Genomic DNA, 19,633 nt, shown 5'->3' with positions numbered 1-19,633 from the left:
TGACTTTAAATAGAAAGGATTTTTAATCCTTAAATAGATGTAATCGAAATTTTATTGTATCATTCGTTGTTTAATATTAGTAAATTTCTTCATCTCTACCCATAATTTTTTCAAAACGATTTTCACATAAAATTTATATATCCTTATTTTTCTTTTTCTTAATACTTTGCGATCATTTTATCATTATTATCGACATTCATTTTAACCATATTTATATAATGTAATCATATTGAATAGGGAGGTGAGCTAGTTGAACAAGGCAAAGCGACTTTAGCAATAGATGAAGCCTAACGTTAATGGGTCCAGTTTACTATTACTTTTTCACACCTTCACTTGAAATTGTATACCTCTTTGAACCTAGCTAGAAACTTCTATAAATAACACCCCTCAACCATTCTTCCACATTTCATTCAACAAGTCCAAGCTTTTTTTTTTCCATAAACACCCAAAGTAAAACGAGTGGAGACTTTGAGACAACATCTTTTAGGTCCCCCCCCAAAAAAGGGTTTGTAAGAGAAATGGCTACTTTCCCAGTGATCAACTTAGAGAAGCTTAATGGTGATGAGAGATCAAGAATCATGGAGCAAATCAAGGATGCCTGTGAAAACTGGGGATTTTTTGAGGTACCAAAAGAAAAAGAAAAAAACTTCATACTCTGTTTTTAGTTTACTCTGCATTTTTCTTGTAAATATTGTACTGATGTGTGTGCGTGTGTTTAGGTGATGAACCATGGGATTCCACATGATTTTATGGACTCTGTTGAGAGGTTAACGAAAGAACATTACAAGAAATGTATGGAACAAAGGTTTAAAGAACTGGTAGCAAGCAAGGCTCTTGAAGGACTTGAGGCTGAAGTTACGGATATGGATTGGGAAAGTACATTTCACTTGTGCCATCTCCCTGAATCAAACATGGCTGAAATCCCAGATCTCAGCGATGAATATAGGTATTGTTTATAATTTATATAATAGATCAGGGACCAAATTGAAAGTTTTCAAACTTACCAATGGATATGATAATGCAGGAAAGTGATGAAGGAATTTGCAGTGAAATTGGAGAAACTAGCAGAGGAGTTGTTGGATTTGTTTTGTGAGAATATTGGATTAGAGAAAGGGTATTTGAAAAAGGCGTTTTATGGGGCAAAAGGTCCAACCTTTGGCACCAAAGTTAGCAACTATCCACCATGTCCGACCCCAGACAAAATCAAGGGACTCAGAGCCCATACTGATGCAGGTGGCATCATCTTGCTGTTCCAAGACCCCGTCGTCGGCGGCCTTCAGCTTCTTAAAGACGGCGAGTGGGTCGATGTTCCACCGCTCCGCCACTCCATCGTCATCAACCTCGGTGATCAGCTCGAGGTACAGATCATTATCAATGGACTCAATATCACCAAATCTAAAACAAGTACTTAAAACCCTGAATTGTTAAACTATGCAGGTGATCACCAATGGCAAGTACAAGAGTGTGGAGCACCGAGTCATAGCCCAAACCGATGGAACTCGGATGTCTTTAGCTTCATTCTACAACCCCGGCAGCGACGCTGTCATCTATCCGGCGCCGGCGTTGGTGGAGAAAGAAGCTGAGGAAAAGAACAAACAGGTTTACCCCAAATTTGTGTTTGAAGAGTACATGAAACTGTATGCAGGACTGAAATTCCAGGCCAAGGAACCAAGGTTTGAAGCCATGAAAGCGATGGAAGCTACTGCTCCCATTGCAACAGCTTAAAATAAAAATATTATAACTTAGCTTTTGACTTTGTGGAAAGGAAGAAAAAGGTGTTTCAGTGTTCATCCTATATCGTAGATGGGTGTTGTTTGCACTGTTGAATTTATTATTGTAAACGACAATTCTATTATATAATAATAATAAAAAGGATTTTTGTCTCAATGTTTTTTTTATTTTGTTATTTTTATTCATCTTAAAAAATTAGTTTGAAATTGATTAAATTTTAACTCAATTTGTATGAGCATTATTATCGATGTTGGAGAATGTGAGTTTAAGTGTTGGAGCGTATTATCCTCCTCTTAAAACAGATATGATCAAAACTTGTTTTTAATTTTTTACTATAATTGATTATTCAATTTAATATGATAATTGTTTCCACCTTTATATTTCTTTACCTAATAATATTTAGATTTTATTTTTCTTCAATTTTACATTTAGATCCACTTTTGAATTCATTAATACTTTATTTGGTTTGCACGATGAAACTTAAAAGAATAATAACTTTCCTATAGTTTAAGATTTTGGGAAAAGGTGTACAAGTCCTTTAGTATGGCCCGAAGTGCATTTTGGTCCCATATACAATTTTGGAAAGATGAATCAATATTCATTTGGCACATGGGTTACAAAAATAGCTAAAACATGAGTCCAAAATAGGGCAAGACACATGTATGTAGCAACATCAACCTCCACAATTAAAATACGGTTATATAAATATTTTATGATCATTGAATAGAGATTTAGATTTAAAAATTATGTCAATGAAAGGTCTAGCCATCAACAGTTTAGCGATGAGTCGACACCACATAGATATACTTAACAATTGGGTATAACAATGAACACGTAAATACTGGTTATGAAAGTGGAATTGTCCTTATCATTTAGCTGTAAAACCCTCAAAGACAACTCTAAGTAGTGAATCATACTTCAAACTCCTTTCTTTTTAATATTCTTCATGCCTTTTTTATGATTTATATTTATGAACAAACATATACTAATCCAATAATCGCCGTGCCCATTTAATGGAATAGAATAAAATATCATACACATTATTATTATTATTATCAAATAATTTGATGGTGGGACAACTAACCCAGACATATTTGGATTGTTAAACCATTTTCCCCACTAAAACACATCAAAATTTCTACAATTATTTATATATATTTGGAAAGAAGCAAAGGAGAATCCACATGAAGAAGCACATGCACACCTCCAATACTATTTAAAGAATGATTGCTTTAGTTTTTGGTGGCTAAGTGACCATCAATTGCAACAATGAGATGGCCAATATCTCATAATTGTCTGCTATATATGGATGTTTTTTTATTAGAATACCATAAGTTACAACTATATTAATAATTACGAAATATATAATTGCACTCATAAATAGATAAATAATTAAAAAATCACCTAGTTATATATTTAAAATTCATTAAAATTTCTATCACAAGCTTATGCGTATGGAAACTACGATCATAGAAGTGTGTTTAAAAATAATATAAGACAAATAATGGAAATGTATTGTTTGAAACTAATTAACAATAACACATAAAATATGTACAATATTAAATTGTGAAAACACGATATGCATCAAATTTAAAATAGTAAATGCACTACAATTGTATATCATTATATATCTTGAGTTGGTGCCAAATTAATTTGTGATACCAAATCAATCAATAACATTATCGAGGTCGTCGAAGTATGCATAACAAAATTAAAATAAAGCTTTTGCTTATTGGTATATTTAAGATTTTATTGATGCAAATGGCATGGTTTAAATCTTATCATATGCAAATCTTTTATTGGTCGGTTTAAAAAAATAAAAGTACCCTCGAATAATATGATTTTTTTAAATACGAAAGAACATTATCGTAATTTTCCTAACAAATTTGATGCTTGATTGACTTGTGACACCAACTCAATCAAAAGTTTAAATAATAATATAAATGTTTCATTTATAAATAATGTAAGATATTAAAATTTGATGTAATGAAAATGTATAATTCAATATGATTTTTCTATTAGTAAACTAAATGATGATACATCATTTAAAATTTTTAAAAAGAAATTCACTAAATGATCCCACTACATGTTATGTTGGGTTTACTTATCCACACATCATGTTTCACTAAAGGTGGATTTGAATGGGCGGTGCGTTTACTTGCGGTTAGTGTAAAAAAAATGATGGCAGTGGGATTAAATACTGTAGCGTGAGACAAAAAGTAAGCTAAACGTACCGCCCATCCAAACTCACTCTAAATTTATTAAAGTGGAGCAGCTGTAAATATAAGAGGATGTAAAATAAGAATAAACAAAAAATAAATCAAACATATAAATCAAAACAATGGGTGGGAATTGTAATGACAATTGAGAATGAGATCCATACATAAACAATTGGTTTTTGTGGATCACTCTCAATCACCCTTTTTATTTATTTGTTTGCTGCAAATGGAGTATATAGGACAAATATACTTGAAAATAATTTATGAACAAAAATGATTAATAATTGGGTTAAATTCAAAATATTATTTTTATTTAAATTTAATTATAAAATAAATATTAAAATAAAAATAATTATTCGAATTTAGGGTCAGTCTTATCTAAATCCAACTTAACCGGATCCAATGAAGCTTCAGAATGTTGTTTTGCAAAAGGGCAATGAAGGTGGATTTCTTGCATGTTAAATGAATGGATGTTTTTTTTTGGGGGTATAAATTGAGACACCATGGCTGAAATTTTAGAACAGGTTCAATGCATTGTCAAAATCTGTTCAGAGCCACAAAAAGAAGATAAACAGCATTAACCCATGCTGTGTCTCATATATTGGTTAATCTTATGACTTGATAAACCTTTCCTTTTTATTTGTTTATTTATTTATTTCTTTTGCTACCATCATAACAAGACCACAGCTTTTTATTACATGAAAGTTGAGGAAAGAAACTTGGGACATCACACTCTCCGACATCCATGTTTTACGGATATTTATTGGTAAATGTATTTGATAGGTGATTGTTATAATTTGATTGTTATAATTTATTTATTGGTAAATAAATTATAACAATCACACTCTAATTCATCCTCTTTACCTTTTATGTTATTGTACACTGTATCAACAATTATTTAAAAATATTATTTATTGTTTAATAAAGTAATATTTTTAAAGTTTTATAGTTTTGTAAATAAAATATTTTAATTGTAATTGAACTACAATTGAAAAAATTTTAAGGCTTTTTTACAGTAAATATTAACTCATTACAATTTAGACTTATTTATTATTTTTAATAGTATAAAGATTAAATTGATCCATTTAATAATTAAGGAGCTAATTTGATCATCACCTATAATACATGAACCTCCCAAGTACTTAACCAATAATTATTTGTTCAAAGATGGTGAAGTCATATTTTATCACATTGATTAAATTTAATTTTCTAGATTTAGATTTTTATTTTAATTATCCTTAAATAATATGTGTTTGACACTTTATTCGACATATTTTCTAACATGTGTATTAGGATATAATATCAAAGTATCCAAAACATACTTATATCCTAAATTTACCCTTATTTCAAGTAACGTGGCTTAAATTAATATGGGTAAACGACACTAGTAGTCATCCAACTATTAGTAAAAAAATTTTGGTCATTCAACTATGAAAAGTTACAAAATGATCACCCAATTATCAGTATATTTCTTTTTTGTCACCAAAACATACTTATATCCAAACAGGGCGCATGTAAGCTGGACTTTCAGTGCCAATGTCTTTCCCTAGGTTTTCTTTACTAAATTTTCTTGTTTTTTTGCTCATTTTTCATGGATTCTTCTTGATTTCTGATATCTTTTTATGTTATGCTAGAGTTCTCATTTTGTTTCTTTATTTTGTTATGTCATGATCTGGTTCTCTTGATTGGCGAACTCTTTTTGACTCGAATCTTTCGCAATTGTTGGAGTTCTTCCCACCTGAGATCCAAGATGGGCAATTATTGTTAGCCCTCATTTTGATGTTTTGGAAGAAGGAATTCTCAAATGGAAGTTCTCCCTAATTGTTCAATTTCTTGGATGACCACCGAATTTTGGCTCGATGTAGCGTCTTATCAACCTTCTATGGCGTAAGCAGGGTAGAATTGAGATTCACCTAGCTAGTAAGAAATTGTTTCTTTTTTAATTCGCTACTTCTGAGGCTTGTGATCGGGTTTTAGAGCACTAGCCATAGCATATTCAAAACAAGTCTGTAATACCTCGAAAATTACTACAATAAGAAAGTAAGATAGTATCCTTGATATAGTAAAATAAGGAAATAAAGTAACAATAAGGGAAATTTTGAGTTATGTCAACATTGGGAAGTATATTAAGACATATTAATGCAAGAAAGGATTAAATCTCAAAAGTGAGAAAAGTTTTGTTGCCCAAGAATAAATACTCAAAATTTGAGGGGTTAAAGTGTAAATATGAAAAAGTTGAAGGACCAATTGTGCAAATATTTTAAGGGTGGAATGATATAGAAACTAAGAAAAATGGATAAATTAGGACCAAATTGAATAAGTGAAGAATTATGAGGGACTAAATCATAATTTTACCAAATTAAGTAATGACTCAAGGATGGAATTGTAAAAGATCATAAAGGGCAAAATGGTCAATTAGAAAGAGAGAAAACTCTAGAAGGGAATGATGATGTTGGTGATATTTTTAATTAATTAATTAGATAAATGTTATTTAATTAATATTTTATTAAGATTTTTAGTATTATTTTATTATTAAATGATTAATATAAAAGGGAGGAAAGATGAAGAGAATTTTTCATCTTTTCATGCCTCCAACGTGAGAAGAAAAAGAAAGAAAAAAATTTTCTTTTCTTTACAATTTGGTCCTTTTACCAAAAATTCACTATTTTCACTTAGATTTTTTTTTCATAGCCACCAAGAGAGAAAATTGATAAGGAGACTATGGGGAGCTAGAATATCAAGTTAGATTTAAGAAATAGAAGCTGGAGGAGAGAGAAAATCAAGTTAAAGATTGAAATCAATAGGATAAGGTAAAAACATCAAGATTTCAATATATTTATGAGTTTGATATTATTGAAAAAGTATGAAATTGATGTTAAAGTAGAGTTTATTTATATAAGGTTCTATGTTCTTGATATATTAGTGAAGGGAAATAAGAGGAAGTGATGGGAAATATTGTAGAGAAAGGAAAGGAGGGTGTTATAAATTTGGTTATCATCATTTTACACTAAAACAGTTTTGGACAGCAGCAGTAGTTTGATTTTGAAAATTCACCAAAAATCGTAGAAATTGAATTAGAGGTTGAATAAGATATGAAATTAAATCTTATTGAGTCTAGTTTTACATAGAAGAAACAGTGTAAGCAAGAGAATTTCATATTATGAGATATTTTAGTTTTTATGAGACAGGGTCAAAGTGATTTCGGAATCCTCTGTTCTGAGTTTGGAAAATCATTAAAAATTGTAAAAAAATAATTATGGGTTAGAATTTATATGTTTAAAATTTTTAATGAGTATATTTTCAATAAAAACAAATGGAAACATCATCAGAATCCCGTACGAGGAGATAATTAATTTTTAGTGAAGAAGGGTCAAAACTATCAGACAACAGAATAGGGATGAATTTAAAGAATAAACTGTATTTATTGGCTAAACCATAAATTCTGAAAATTTTATGGTAAGAAGGTATGTGAGTTTAGTTTCAGAGAAATTTATCGGATCTTAATTCGGAGTTCTGTAGGTCAATATATAAATAATTTATTGACTATGACTCACGTGGGCAACTTTGATATGAACATAAGTAAATAGTAGAATTATAGATAATATTACACATAAGCATGTTATATACATTAAAGATGTAGAATTGAGAGGATGAAAATATGTGAATATTTTTGCTAGCATGAGTTTGCATTAAAATGATTAATTTGCATGATTTGGACTCGGGGACTAAATTGAATAAAAGTAAAATTTTAGGGCAATTTTATAAAATGTCAAAATGACCAAATTGCTTGAAATGAATTTTTATTATTTAAATTAATAAATTGAATGAAATATTAATTTAGATCAAGATCGGGTGGAAAATTGAGGGAAATAAAAAATTACCAAAATGCCCCTGTATCTTGGTATTCTTGCAATTTAGCTTGGTAAGTTCGTATGAACTATATTCTGTATAATTTTGATTAAAGTGAATGTTATTTGGTGATGAATATTATATAAATATGTGTTTTATTGTTAGAATTGAATTATTATTAGAAATATATTATCGAATTTAATACTTAGTTTGGATTGAATGCGGGATTGAGTATAATCGTTCTGTGGCAAAGGATGAATTGACGGATAAGACCATGGTAGTGTTTATATGTAAGACCATAGCTGGGCTATGGCATTCTAATAATAAGACCATAACTGGGTTATGACACTATAAACGTAAGACCATGGTTGGACCATGACATTGTTTATATGTAAGACCATAGCTGGGCTATGGCATTCTGATAATAAGACCATAACTGAGTTATGGTGCTACGAATGTAAAGGATGAATTGACGGCAAATTACCCGAGTAAACCTAGGTTCAGCATTTGTTGCGAACTTTCGTATTTACTATTTGTTTAGCTCTCATGAGATTCTATTCAGCCTTTGGGCTTCTGAAAATGATGTACTCATATCCGTAAGTCGTTCTTCGAAAGGTAAAATATCAGGAGTTGTTTTGATGATATATATATATATATATATGAATATGAAGAAATGGTAAGAGAATGATATGTATTATGATATGTATTTAAATGAACATCTTGATATGTTGATATATGGAAATTATGTAAGTGGAGACAAGTAAATAACTCAAGTGTGACATGTCAAGAAAATAAGTTTATCAAAGTTGAAATTATATGTAATATCTGCAAGTATGCTAACTAGTGTTGTTGTTTGATGCTTAGGCAAGTGTCAAGCTGTTGGTTGAATGGTAATATGATTATTTATATGATGCATTGAATTGATAAGTATTTAAGTGAAAATATGCTAGTGCTCATGAAAAAGTGGTAAGGTTTAAATTAAACAATTTCTTATGAAATGACTTATCATGTGATCAGTTCGGGAAAGGCTTTGGTTAAATGCACTAGCTTGTGACCATGGTTGAATAATATGTTTATGACTTGTATGACATGCATATGGAATAAGCGTGGAAAGTAAAGAAATGCAAATAAAAATAAAGAAATTATGAAAAGTTAAAGTTATATAAAATTCTACTAAGCTTCGGATAATATGTTTAAGTGATACTGTGGATTTATTCACCTTGTAAGTTGATGAATATAGCTTCATGAGTATTGTGGTATCAATATTGGGTTATCCTTGATATGTATATATTTCATATTTTAAATGAACTAATATGATTAAAGACTACACAAGCTTACTAAGCATTCATTGCTTACGTATTTGTTTTTATTTACCCTACAGATTATCGGAAGGTCGATTGTGTTGGAAGCTTGTCGGAGATATATCACACTATCCATTGGTTCTATCGGTAATTTTGAATGATTTGATTATGGTTATAATGACATGTATAAGTTAATTTGGCCAACATTGGCTCATTAATATTTTAATTTTGATTGGTTTTAAATATGAATGCTAGATGAAATGAAATGTCTGATAATTAATTTGTAAACTCTGGTAATACTCCGTAACCTTGTTTCAGTGACAGATTCGGGTTAGAGGTGTTACAAAGTCTATGGTTTTGAGGAAATGGGAGCCAAATATCATGAGGCTAGAATTTGCTTTGGATAAAATGCCTATGTAGATCCATTTGACTGGTGTCCCTCTTGAACTATTTACTCAGAAAGGCTTTAGCTACATTTCTAGTGCTCTTGGCAATCCATTGTACATGGATAGCATCACAACTTCTCAACAAAGACTCTCAAATGCCAAGGTTTGCATTAAAATTTATGTGGATTTTTTTACCTAATTGAATTAATTTTGAATTGCATGGTTTTATTATTGTTAACTATAGTTTTTCAAGTATTTTGATATAACAAAAAGTATATTAAAAATCCCCTACTTAAATTTGCAAAAGTTGTTAATAAGTCATTAAAATTATTTTCAAAGTATTGGACAAAATAAACTTAAAAAAAAAAACATTGAATTAACTTAATTTTTTAACGAGTTTTTGAAGTCTGAAGGACTTCTATTGATACTTAGGTGGACAGGTATCGGTAAAAATCAAGATGAAAAGACCTTGGAAAGGCTATAGAATTCTATTGGTAGAATTGAGAGTTACAACTATGGGTTTTACCGATACAACTTGAACTTCTATCGGTAGAACGCACTATAGTAAGCAATGTAGTTTTGGCTTGGGACTTTTATCGGTACCCTAGTCTGATCTACCGATACAACCAAAGTACTATCGATACCTTGAGGTCTTCTACCAAAACAATTCAAGTCAGTAGCTAAAGTTCATCATCCCTTACACTTCTACCGATACTTTGATGGATTTTACCGATATCAAATGAAGCCCTCAGAGTTATATTGATACAAGAGGACTTATACTAATAGAACGAGCCCAACGATCATATTTTGGAAAGGCTTCTATCGATACATGTTTCCTTCTACCGATACAACGAAGTTGCAGACTGCATTTAATGCTGGTTTTTATAGCTACAACAACTCCATTTTGTTTTTAATGGCTACAAACGTCCACAAGGTTGTTAGAGGACTTAAATACAAGGTCAATACTCCTCATTGAAGTGAAAACAAAGACAAGAAACAAGTGCATAACTTCTAATAACTCAATTTTCCAATCTTTCTCAATCTTTTATTGAATATTTCTTGTACACACTTGTGTGTTAAGTTTTCTATCATTCTTTCAAGTGTTGTAACTTTGTGTGAGTGTGAGAGTGCTTAATTGTTGATTATCTGCCTTTTAGAGGTATTATCTTATTTATCATTATTTTTCTCTCATTTGTGAGGTGTTACTCAAGGTTTTGGGTAGAAAACCTTAAGGGGAAGTGGTCCTATCTTACCTTTGAAAAGATAGAGATTTGTAAGGTTAAACATTATCCTTAGAGGTTCAATTCTAGTGGAATTGGGAAATCCTTAGTTGAAGAAAGCTAAGGTAGTGGATGTAGGAAATTGAGGCGGAACCATTATAAATACTTGAGTTGTTTTATTTTTGCCCTATCCTAAAAATGTTTTAATACACCAATTCACCCCCTCTTGGTGTATTTCGATCTCAACAATTGTGTCTATTGATATTTAATGTCTTTGGATGCTTCCTAAGTGTGCACCCTATCGTTTTTCTGGTCATAATGTCAAGGGTTGTCCTCCTAAGGCAGGTACTATTGCGAACATGTGGTTTCTTAATAGACCTGTTCAAGGACTAGTTGAATAAAATGCTTGTGTGGTTTCATATGTTGAATTAACTTATTAATTGCTACTTTTGGAAGTATGTTAATTATTATTCATTTTAGGCATAGTTAAATTTGTTGATAAATGGAAATTACTAACTCGGGTTACATTATGGAATTAGTTAAATTGATGAGTATGTTTGAAAAATGAAAAAGACATGAATGTATGCTTGAATTGGTATAATGTGAATAAAGATATAAGATTTGAACATGGTATGTGGCCCGTGTGAACCTCGTGAATGCTTAGGATACAAATGACATGACATTAGGGTTATTACAGTTCAAGTGCTGGTCTTGGATGTCCTACCGATGGTATTTAGTTGAGAAATGTTTAAGTTACAATTGTTACGGTAAGTTAAAGTTTATATTTAATACGAACTTACTAAGCTTTATATAAGCTTACCTTGTGGTGGTTTTTCTTCCTAGTAGATCGTCGAATTTGAACTATCGATTGGATTGCTTTTGGAGATCACACTATCCGACAACTTATCCGGTAACTAATTGTTCACTTTGGTCTAGTTATAAGTGGCATGTAAATAGGGTTTTTGTATATATATATATATATATATATATATATGTTATAAGCATTATGGATATGTTTTGTGTCATTTGAAGAATGAGATGTATATGTTGATGTAAAACTCAATTAGTATTCTGTTTGATTGTGGTGTGTGATAACAATGGTATGTCTTTGGTTTTGGCTCATATATGTACATATAAGTGCTTTTGTTTATTTGGTTCATGGTTTATGAAAGTGGTTGATGCTTTGGTAAAATGAATGTGAATGAAATGGCCTGTTGGTATGATTATAAGTAAGAACTTGTGATTATTAGATGTGAGTTTAGATTTATTTTGAATTGTGGTGCCAATGAGGGCATATTGGTTAGGCACATAGGTTGAATGATTTTTTGTATGTTTGAATATGTTTTAAGCATGTGCAAGTGATTGGAAATGGTTTGGCTTGGTTTCTAAGGAATGAATGATGAATTACCTTGATTTAGAAGTTATATCTAGTGCACATAGCCTGAGACACGGGTTGTCACACGACCATGTACCACACACGGTCACTCCACACGACCATATGGCCTATTAAATTTTGGTGCAAATTTGTTCCATACGGTCATAGGTTGTTACACGGCCTGGAGACATGGCCATGTGACCCTACTTCGAATTACACACTGCCGGGCACACGGTTTGGGGATACAGCCGTGTGACCCTATTTTTGAATTGTACTCGGTTTGGCTACACGACCATGTTCCTAAGCCACACGGCCTAGGATCTATCACACGATCGTGTGACCCTTGTTTTCAGTTTTTTCTACATTTTTCTATTTTGTTTTAGATTAATCCCTAATTGTTTCCAAATTTATTTTTAGGTTATGTAAACTTGATTTAAAGCTCCTTTTTTTATGAATGTCATGAATGATGATTGGTTATGAATGAATAGTATTTAAATTAATGTTTGATTTGCTTTTATGATGTATTGAGATTCGTTATTTATCGTATACTTCGTAGCCCTAATCTGGTGAAGGAGACGGGTTAGGGGTGTTACAGTGACCATCAACATTTATAAATTATGTTAATTTAGTCTTGATTCTAGAAAAAATAATCCTCAACATCTACACGCTGTGTAATTTGATTTTTCTTTTTACAATTTTTCATTTCTTTGTAACATTAAGGGTTAATTTTAAAAGAATGAGAAAAGATGAAATTTATTATCTTGAATTTTTGGGTGTTTTTATTTTCTATACATTTTCAATCAACTTTAGCTAATAAAGTTATTTTTTTAGCTTCTTAGGTGAAAGGATCACATAGAAAAGCAAAGCTACAAAAAAGATCAAATTACACAATATGTAAATGTTGAAGGTTAGATTTTCTATAACCAATGCTTAATTGACACAATGTATAAATGTTGAGGGTTAAATTTGCTATTGTGCCAATTTTAAAAGCTACCACTGCTACCAGTCGGTGATAAAAAAAGGAAAAAATTAGTAGTTGCATGATCATTTTGTAACTTTTCATTGTCGGGTGACCAAAATTTTTTTTACTAATAATTAGGTGATTACTAATGTAATTTATTTTGGCTAGAGATTACTAACGAAATTTACCCAAGTAATATTAGGGTTGTGGTTTTGTTATGTTGTTACTATATGTGGTATCCTTGCTTAATACTCTTTTCAAATCTATCAAGTGACATTCTACGATTAATTGTATTGCAATTTCAGTGTTCTTGGCCATCGATATTTGTCATAATTTATTATATTAACATTTATTATATCTGTAACCAATAAAAATACGACACAATACGTCTACAAATTAAAGGCCAGTACAAAATGTGTGGGATCCGAAAGATTAGGACAAAGCTCAACTTGGAACTCTGACCATGTGACCGTAGCTGCAGTCACAACCCAACAGGGAACATAAATGGTATTTGATGCAATCGGTCTTGCATCGTGACCTTTGGAAAGTAATGCCAGCAAATTGGTCTATTGCTTGCAATAATTGAAGACATCATGGGAACTCTTTTTTCTCTAAATTAATTTCCGAATCTTTGATGTGCTATCATTGCTTTACCAACAGTTTCTTGGTATGTTTTTTTTTTTTTAAATGTTAATACCTATTGATTTATACGAAAATGCCAGTAGTGAACTCTCCTATTTAGCTGTTATTAAGTGAACACTAAAACAATGCATAAGTTAACTCATTCATATGCAAGGATCATAACTTCACAATTATAAACTTAATCAGTTAAATTTAATTGGACGATTAATTTGTATAGAAAAAGCTAATATTTTGCGTATTAAATATTTGTTCAAAAGATTTAAGTGATTTGTTATTACGTTATTCTCAAGTGAATGGTTGAAGGTTGGTTTTCAAATTAATAAGAATTTCAAAGTTGTAAAATAGAATGAGAATTTTGCGGAGTGTTAAAGTTTATGCTATGACATGTTCTTCGATGTTTAAGTTAGTGAAAGAAAATATGATTATAGCTTGAGAGAATAGTTTTGTAGAGTAATGGTAGCTTTTATGGTTATACCTTGAGATTACTATATCTAGCCTTTTTTAATGACACTCTTTGGGTGTTGTTTGCGAAAATAAAATGTGCGAGTAAGGTGATAAAAGCTCTTTGCCTTTGATTGGTTGAGGTTGGTGTCATTTTCTTTGTAGCATTGCATTTCAAGTCTTTTATATTAAAACAGTAAAATTTTGATACAAAATTTAATTTATCAGGACTTGTCGTGTCATATCATAAAAAAAATCAATAATAGAATTAAATGCGGAAGCGTACTAAAATCTATCAATATATTGAAATATTCAATCCTTGTGGTTTCGATCTTACAAATTAACACATAAGTATTTTAAAGATAATGACTCTCTTTTCTCAAGAAAGATAAAAAAAGTTACGTGTGTGTAATTTGGGAATCATAACTAAAAGTTAATTACTAAAGTACCTACACATATTTGACCATACTTTATATAACAATTAAAGCCTAATAAACTTTAACCAAATTAGATCACTTTTAATTTGGACTATCCTTTATGATAGTAATTAATAGCATCTAATTATTTTTATTATATATATATATATATTATGTTAATATCTCTCTAACACTTTTGAAAGGATTAAATAAATTTTTATTTTAAGACCATATATTAAATTTCTTTATTTATAAGAGAATTAAATTACAAATTTTACTTTTGAAGGTGAAGATAATGCAATAATTCACTAAAAAAAATCATTTTTAGGGCGAAAAACTTGCCTCCCCGACCCCTCCCTTCAGATTCGCCTTTGCCAACAAATTCCACAGTTAATCTTCGTATTTGTTTTATCATTTAAAACAATTTTAGTGCATTTTTATAAAGAAATTTCATTTTAAGTCAAAAGCAAATGAGGTCATTTGAAAGATCATTTTATTACTTTAATGAATTTGGGGTTTTAACTAATAATATCATCTTCAATTAAGTCAACCAACACTAAAATATATTAGGGTAAGATACAGAGATAACCACTCAATTATACCTAAAATAAATAATAAAAAAGTTTGCAATTTAAGTAACTTATGTTATTAAAATTCAATTACAAATTAATTGGTTGATAAGAATTTCATATTCCTTTTATTGAAAATTAAAATATATTAAAATATTCGTAATTATTTTGAAATATATAGTTTCAAAAATAAAATACCCTTTTCTTTTGAATAAACAAAAAGAATAAAAAACGAAACTGTCCAATAATTGTGCTTAGAGCAATTCACGCCTAATAGATTATGATTTTATTCAATTACGATCGTATCATAAAAAATTAAAAAAAATTCCTGGTCGGGTCAATAAGATCATGAAAAGCATTTCGATTTATTTATCTCTTATTTTACACTAAATGGATTTGCCTAGACTAATACAAGGTCATTTTGATCACTCTTGTTAAAATTATAAACAACAAGTTGATGTGGCAGTTAAAAGAATTGGTGTGATAAGAAATTAAGCTCTCAACTTTTACATATTATATGGATTTAGTTATACTTTTAAAAATTAACCCTCAAAATCTACAAATATTCTCAATTTAATCCTAATTTTAAAAATTCAATAAATATTTTCAAATATACATAATAATAAAACTTGTCTCACACGCTTATATATATATATATATATATATATATATATATATAAAGTCAATAAGTTGATTAGCTGTTTAAAGACAAATATATATGGTAAGATATTAACTTAGGTTTCCTACCAAGCAGAAAGGTAGGATGGCATCTTCCAAGTTCCAAGCTTTCTACAACCATCCTGCGGGGCCAAAAACTAGTTTGTTCCTTCTTTCTTTGAACTCTTTTAATTACTGTTAATTAGATTAATTAATAATTTTGTGTGTTTTGCAATTTTGGGTTCATTATATTGTGATTATCTGAATCTGAGTTATTTAGCAATATCCCCTAATCACAGTTCATTTCTGGGCACCAACTTTCAAATGGGCTCTCAACATTGCCAACGTTGTTGACATTTCAACAAAGCCCGCTGAAACTGTTTCTTACCCTCAACAAGCAGGTCTAATCCTGAATTCTTGGGAAGATTATCGGTCATATTGTTTGAATTTGTATTGAATACGAATATCTTTTAAATGGTTTTTTCAGCTCTAGCATGCAGTGGACTTATTTGGGCAAAGTACAGCACTGTAATTACCCCTGTACGTATAAGGTTGATTTTATGTTTTTAGGGTTGTAATGGCAAACCATTAATTCTGAGAATATTGCAGAAGAACTGGAACCTGTTCAGTGTTAGCATTGTTACGTTGGCCACTGCTTCTTACCAGATTTCACGTAAATTTCAGTAAGTCTCCCACTTACTTAATGCTGAAAATAATGGAAATAAGTTGGTAGAGATAACAATTTTATCGTAAACTTAATGTTGCAGGTATGAGTTGATCCACAAGTCGAGTGCTGGGGAAGAATGTTGAAGATACACTTGTTTGATTGAATTTGATAAAAAAGGAGTGAACTCTTCAGGTTGAATAAGTGACAAACTTTTGTCTTCATTAACAAAACCGATATGAATGCGGTGTATATGATGCATTTATGCTGTTTTTGTTTAGCCCATGATCCACTGAAATTCGGATTAATTGAGTATTTCTGTGATTTTGATTGGGTTGATCGAAATACGTCAATATCCTTCGATTCGACTCTTTGTGATCAAGTCCAAGAACCATTCTTCGTGGTCAACCCTGTCGAAACCACTTTATTATTTAGAAAGGGGATTCGACTTTTAAAAACGAAAATAGAGTCGCCACCAATCTTTTTTCGAGGTGTGATCGGGTCACCTTCAGATTTTAATAAAACATTTTGATTTACTAAAGTAACGATTTTGGTCTACGAAATTTGAGAAAATAGGTTCGGGAGTCGGTTACGCACGAGGAAGGGTTAGTACCCCCGTAACGCCCAAAATCGGTACCGAATTGATTGTTTGACGTCTTAGTGTCGAAAATTTGAAAAGATTTTAAAATACGTTCCTCTTTAAAAGAAAACTTGAATAAATTGAATTTGACGCTAAGACCCTTTTATTTCGAAGAAGCAAAATGTCACATCCAGTGAGTTAGGGTACAACATTTCTAATCCTCAAAACTAAGTTTGTCCTTTTACTTTTAAAACTTATGTTTTTAAGTTTAAGAAGGATATTCGGTTATTTAGATCAAATGAAAAATCGGAACCCAGTAAGTTAGGGTTCAATTTCTCAAAATTCCAAATACAGAATATTGCCTTTATTTTTTAGAAATCCTTACTTCGAGATGACAAAATGTCATCTCCAGTGAGTTAGGACACAACATTTTGAATTTTCGAGAATAAGTTTTTATTTGAAACTTGTACGATTTTATTGAAAAAGGGATACTCGGCTACCTTAATTCTACGAAGAAAATTGATGCTCAGTAAGTTAGGGCTCAACCTTCTCGAGAATCTTGGATACCAAGTGTTTTGAAAACTTAGAGAGAAAATGATTTTAGTATTTTAATCAATTACACTCTTTTACACAAATGTAATGCAATTGGATAATAACGCACAACAAAAAAGGATGAATCGAAAATAAAATGTATGTCGAAACCATTTTTTTGAAAAACGGGGTCGACTTGGATTTGAAAAAAAATTAAAACGGGAGTCGCCACCAATCTTTTTTGATGAGGTGTGATCGGGTCACCTCGAAAAGTTTTTAATAAACGATTTGATTTTATTAAAACAATGATTTTGGTCCACGATATCCAAAAAAAGGGGTTTGGGAGTCGGTTACGTACGAGGAAGGATTAGCACCCTCGTAACGCCCAAAGTTGGTACCTAGTTGATTAATTAGTGTCTTAGTGTCGAAGATTGAAAACTTTGAAGAGTTTTAAAAATACGATCCTTAAAAAAAACTCGAATAACATAGATTGGAATTTAGGATTCTCTTGTTCTAAAGGAATATCACATCCAGCACATTAGGATACAATACTTTAAACCCTCGAAACCAAGATTACCTTATGGTTTCCAAAACCCATACTTTGAAATTTTAAGAGGATATTTGGCTATTTGGTCGAACGAGAAATCGAAACCCAGCACGTTGGGGCACGTTTTCTCGAATTCACAAACGCAAAATATTACCTTATTTTAAAATTTTCATTTTTGCATATTTGGGTAAAAAATGTAATGTTTGAAATAATGCGTGAACAAAAGGGTTACGTTGATGGGGTGACAATTTATACTATGCTGAAATAATTTTCGAACAACATATACGAATGAATTACCATAGCATGGAAATACGAGTAAACGAAATAATACACATAATGGCAATAATTACACAACACATCGAATACAAATACTAATAATCAAAGCAAACAACGAACAATATATATAAGTCAATTTAAAGAAAATAATAGCTTAAAATGAATGATTTGTAAAGGCATTTCAAAATAAATAATAAACGATACAAATGAATGAATATATGAAAAAACTAAAAAATAGCAATGTATACAATCAAAAATAGATGATATATAAAAATATAAAATAGTTTTTAAATATATACATATAGATTTTGACAGATATAATAAATAATATATAAAAATTTAGATTAATTTAATAGTTTCAAATAGATAATAAACATAAAAAGAAAAGAAAAATAAATAAATAATGATAAAAGAGGCATTTTTGATAAATAAATAAATTAAAAGGACCAAGGATGAGGTTGAAATGGAATTAAAATTCGAGGCTTTAACTGCAAAATCATAAAGAGGTCGCAAGGGACTGAAATAAGACGCGCTTAAGGCATGAGGGACTGATTGGGCAATATCCCCATTCCTTATACGCATCGTTTTGCGCAGGACTAAATTGGAACAAACGCGAAAGAAATGGGGTCAAATTGAAAATGCTAAAAAGGGACAAAATGACCGAATTGAAGCCAAGCATCAAAGCAGAGGGACCCGCAGTGCAAATAGCCCATTCAGCACGAAGTCGTTCTGATCAGCGCGTTGAAGCGCATTCAACGGCTAGAGCTTTGGGACGGGGAACCGAGGGAAAAAAAGTCTTTGGCCCTCCCTTGAGCCCGAATCCGACGATGGCAAAGGACCATCGACGGTGGGTCAAAGGGCCGATTCAGGTGCGTTTCTGTTTTTCTTTTTTATTTTCATAGATAAAAAGAAATAAATAAATAAACACTAGATCTAAAACAAAAAAAACGAAATATTATCCTGAAAAGTTCAAATCTTTTTTTTTTTGTATTAATCTTGCCGAAGAAGTACAAAGCTTTCATTTTTTTTGCTTTTATAGCCGAACTAAGGCTATTTGTTATCATTGTTTTTGTCCTTTTGCGATTTGTTTTTTTTGCTTGCCGTCTTCTTCTCTGTTGTCGCGTGTTATTTACTGTTTTGCAGGTGTCAGAGGCTGGCGGTGATTGGCGAGCAGCGACGGTGGCGTGCGCGGGGGAGACTGGTGACATGCAGTGATAGAGGCTGAAGACCTAGGTGTGGCGCACATAGAGTTTTCCCTTGTTTGAACA

At 30.9% G+C, this 19,633-nt stretch overlaps 2 protein-coding genes across 2 annotated transcripts; both read left to right on the top strand.

Annotated features, from left to right (window-relative positions):
- Positions 1–401: 401 nt before the first annotated feature.
- Positions 402–1,887, top strand: LOC105790536 (1-aminocyclopropane-1-carboxylate oxidase 3). Its single transcript, XM_012618189.2, has 4 exons — positions 402–623; positions 720–946; positions 1,025–1,358; positions 1,438–1,887. The coding sequence occupies exons 1-4, from the start codon at positions 519–521 to the stop codon at positions 1,723–1,725; spliced, it is 954 nt and encodes a 317-aa protein (XP_012473643.1). The 5' UTR covers positions 402–518; the 3' UTR covers positions 1,726–1,887.
- Positions 1,888–15,806: 13,919 nt separating this feature from the next.
- On the top strand, positions 15,807–16,739 carry LOC105790535 (mitochondrial pyruvate carrier 2). The gene is made up of 5 exons (XM_012618188.2): positions 15,807–15,928; positions 16,067–16,168; positions 16,255–16,307; positions 16,377–16,450; positions 16,535–16,739. The coding sequence occupies exons 1-5, from the start codon at positions 15,874–15,876 to the stop codon at positions 16,575–16,577; spliced, it is 327 nt and encodes a 108-aa protein (XP_012473642.1). The 5' UTR covers positions 15,807–15,873; the 3' UTR covers positions 16,578–16,739.
- The last annotated feature ends 2,894 nt before the right edge of the window (positions 16,740–19,633 follow it).

The sequence above is a fragment of the Gossypium raimondii genome, chromosome 8 (genome assembly GCF_025698545.1).
Source record: "Gossypium raimondii isolate GPD5lz chromosome 8, ASM2569854v1, whole genome shotgun sequence".
Taxonomy (NCBI): Eukaryota; Viridiplantae; Streptophyta; class Magnoliopsida; order Malvales; family Malvaceae; genus Gossypium; species Gossypium raimondii.
This window is presented reverse-complemented; position numbering and strand designations above follow the sequence as displayed.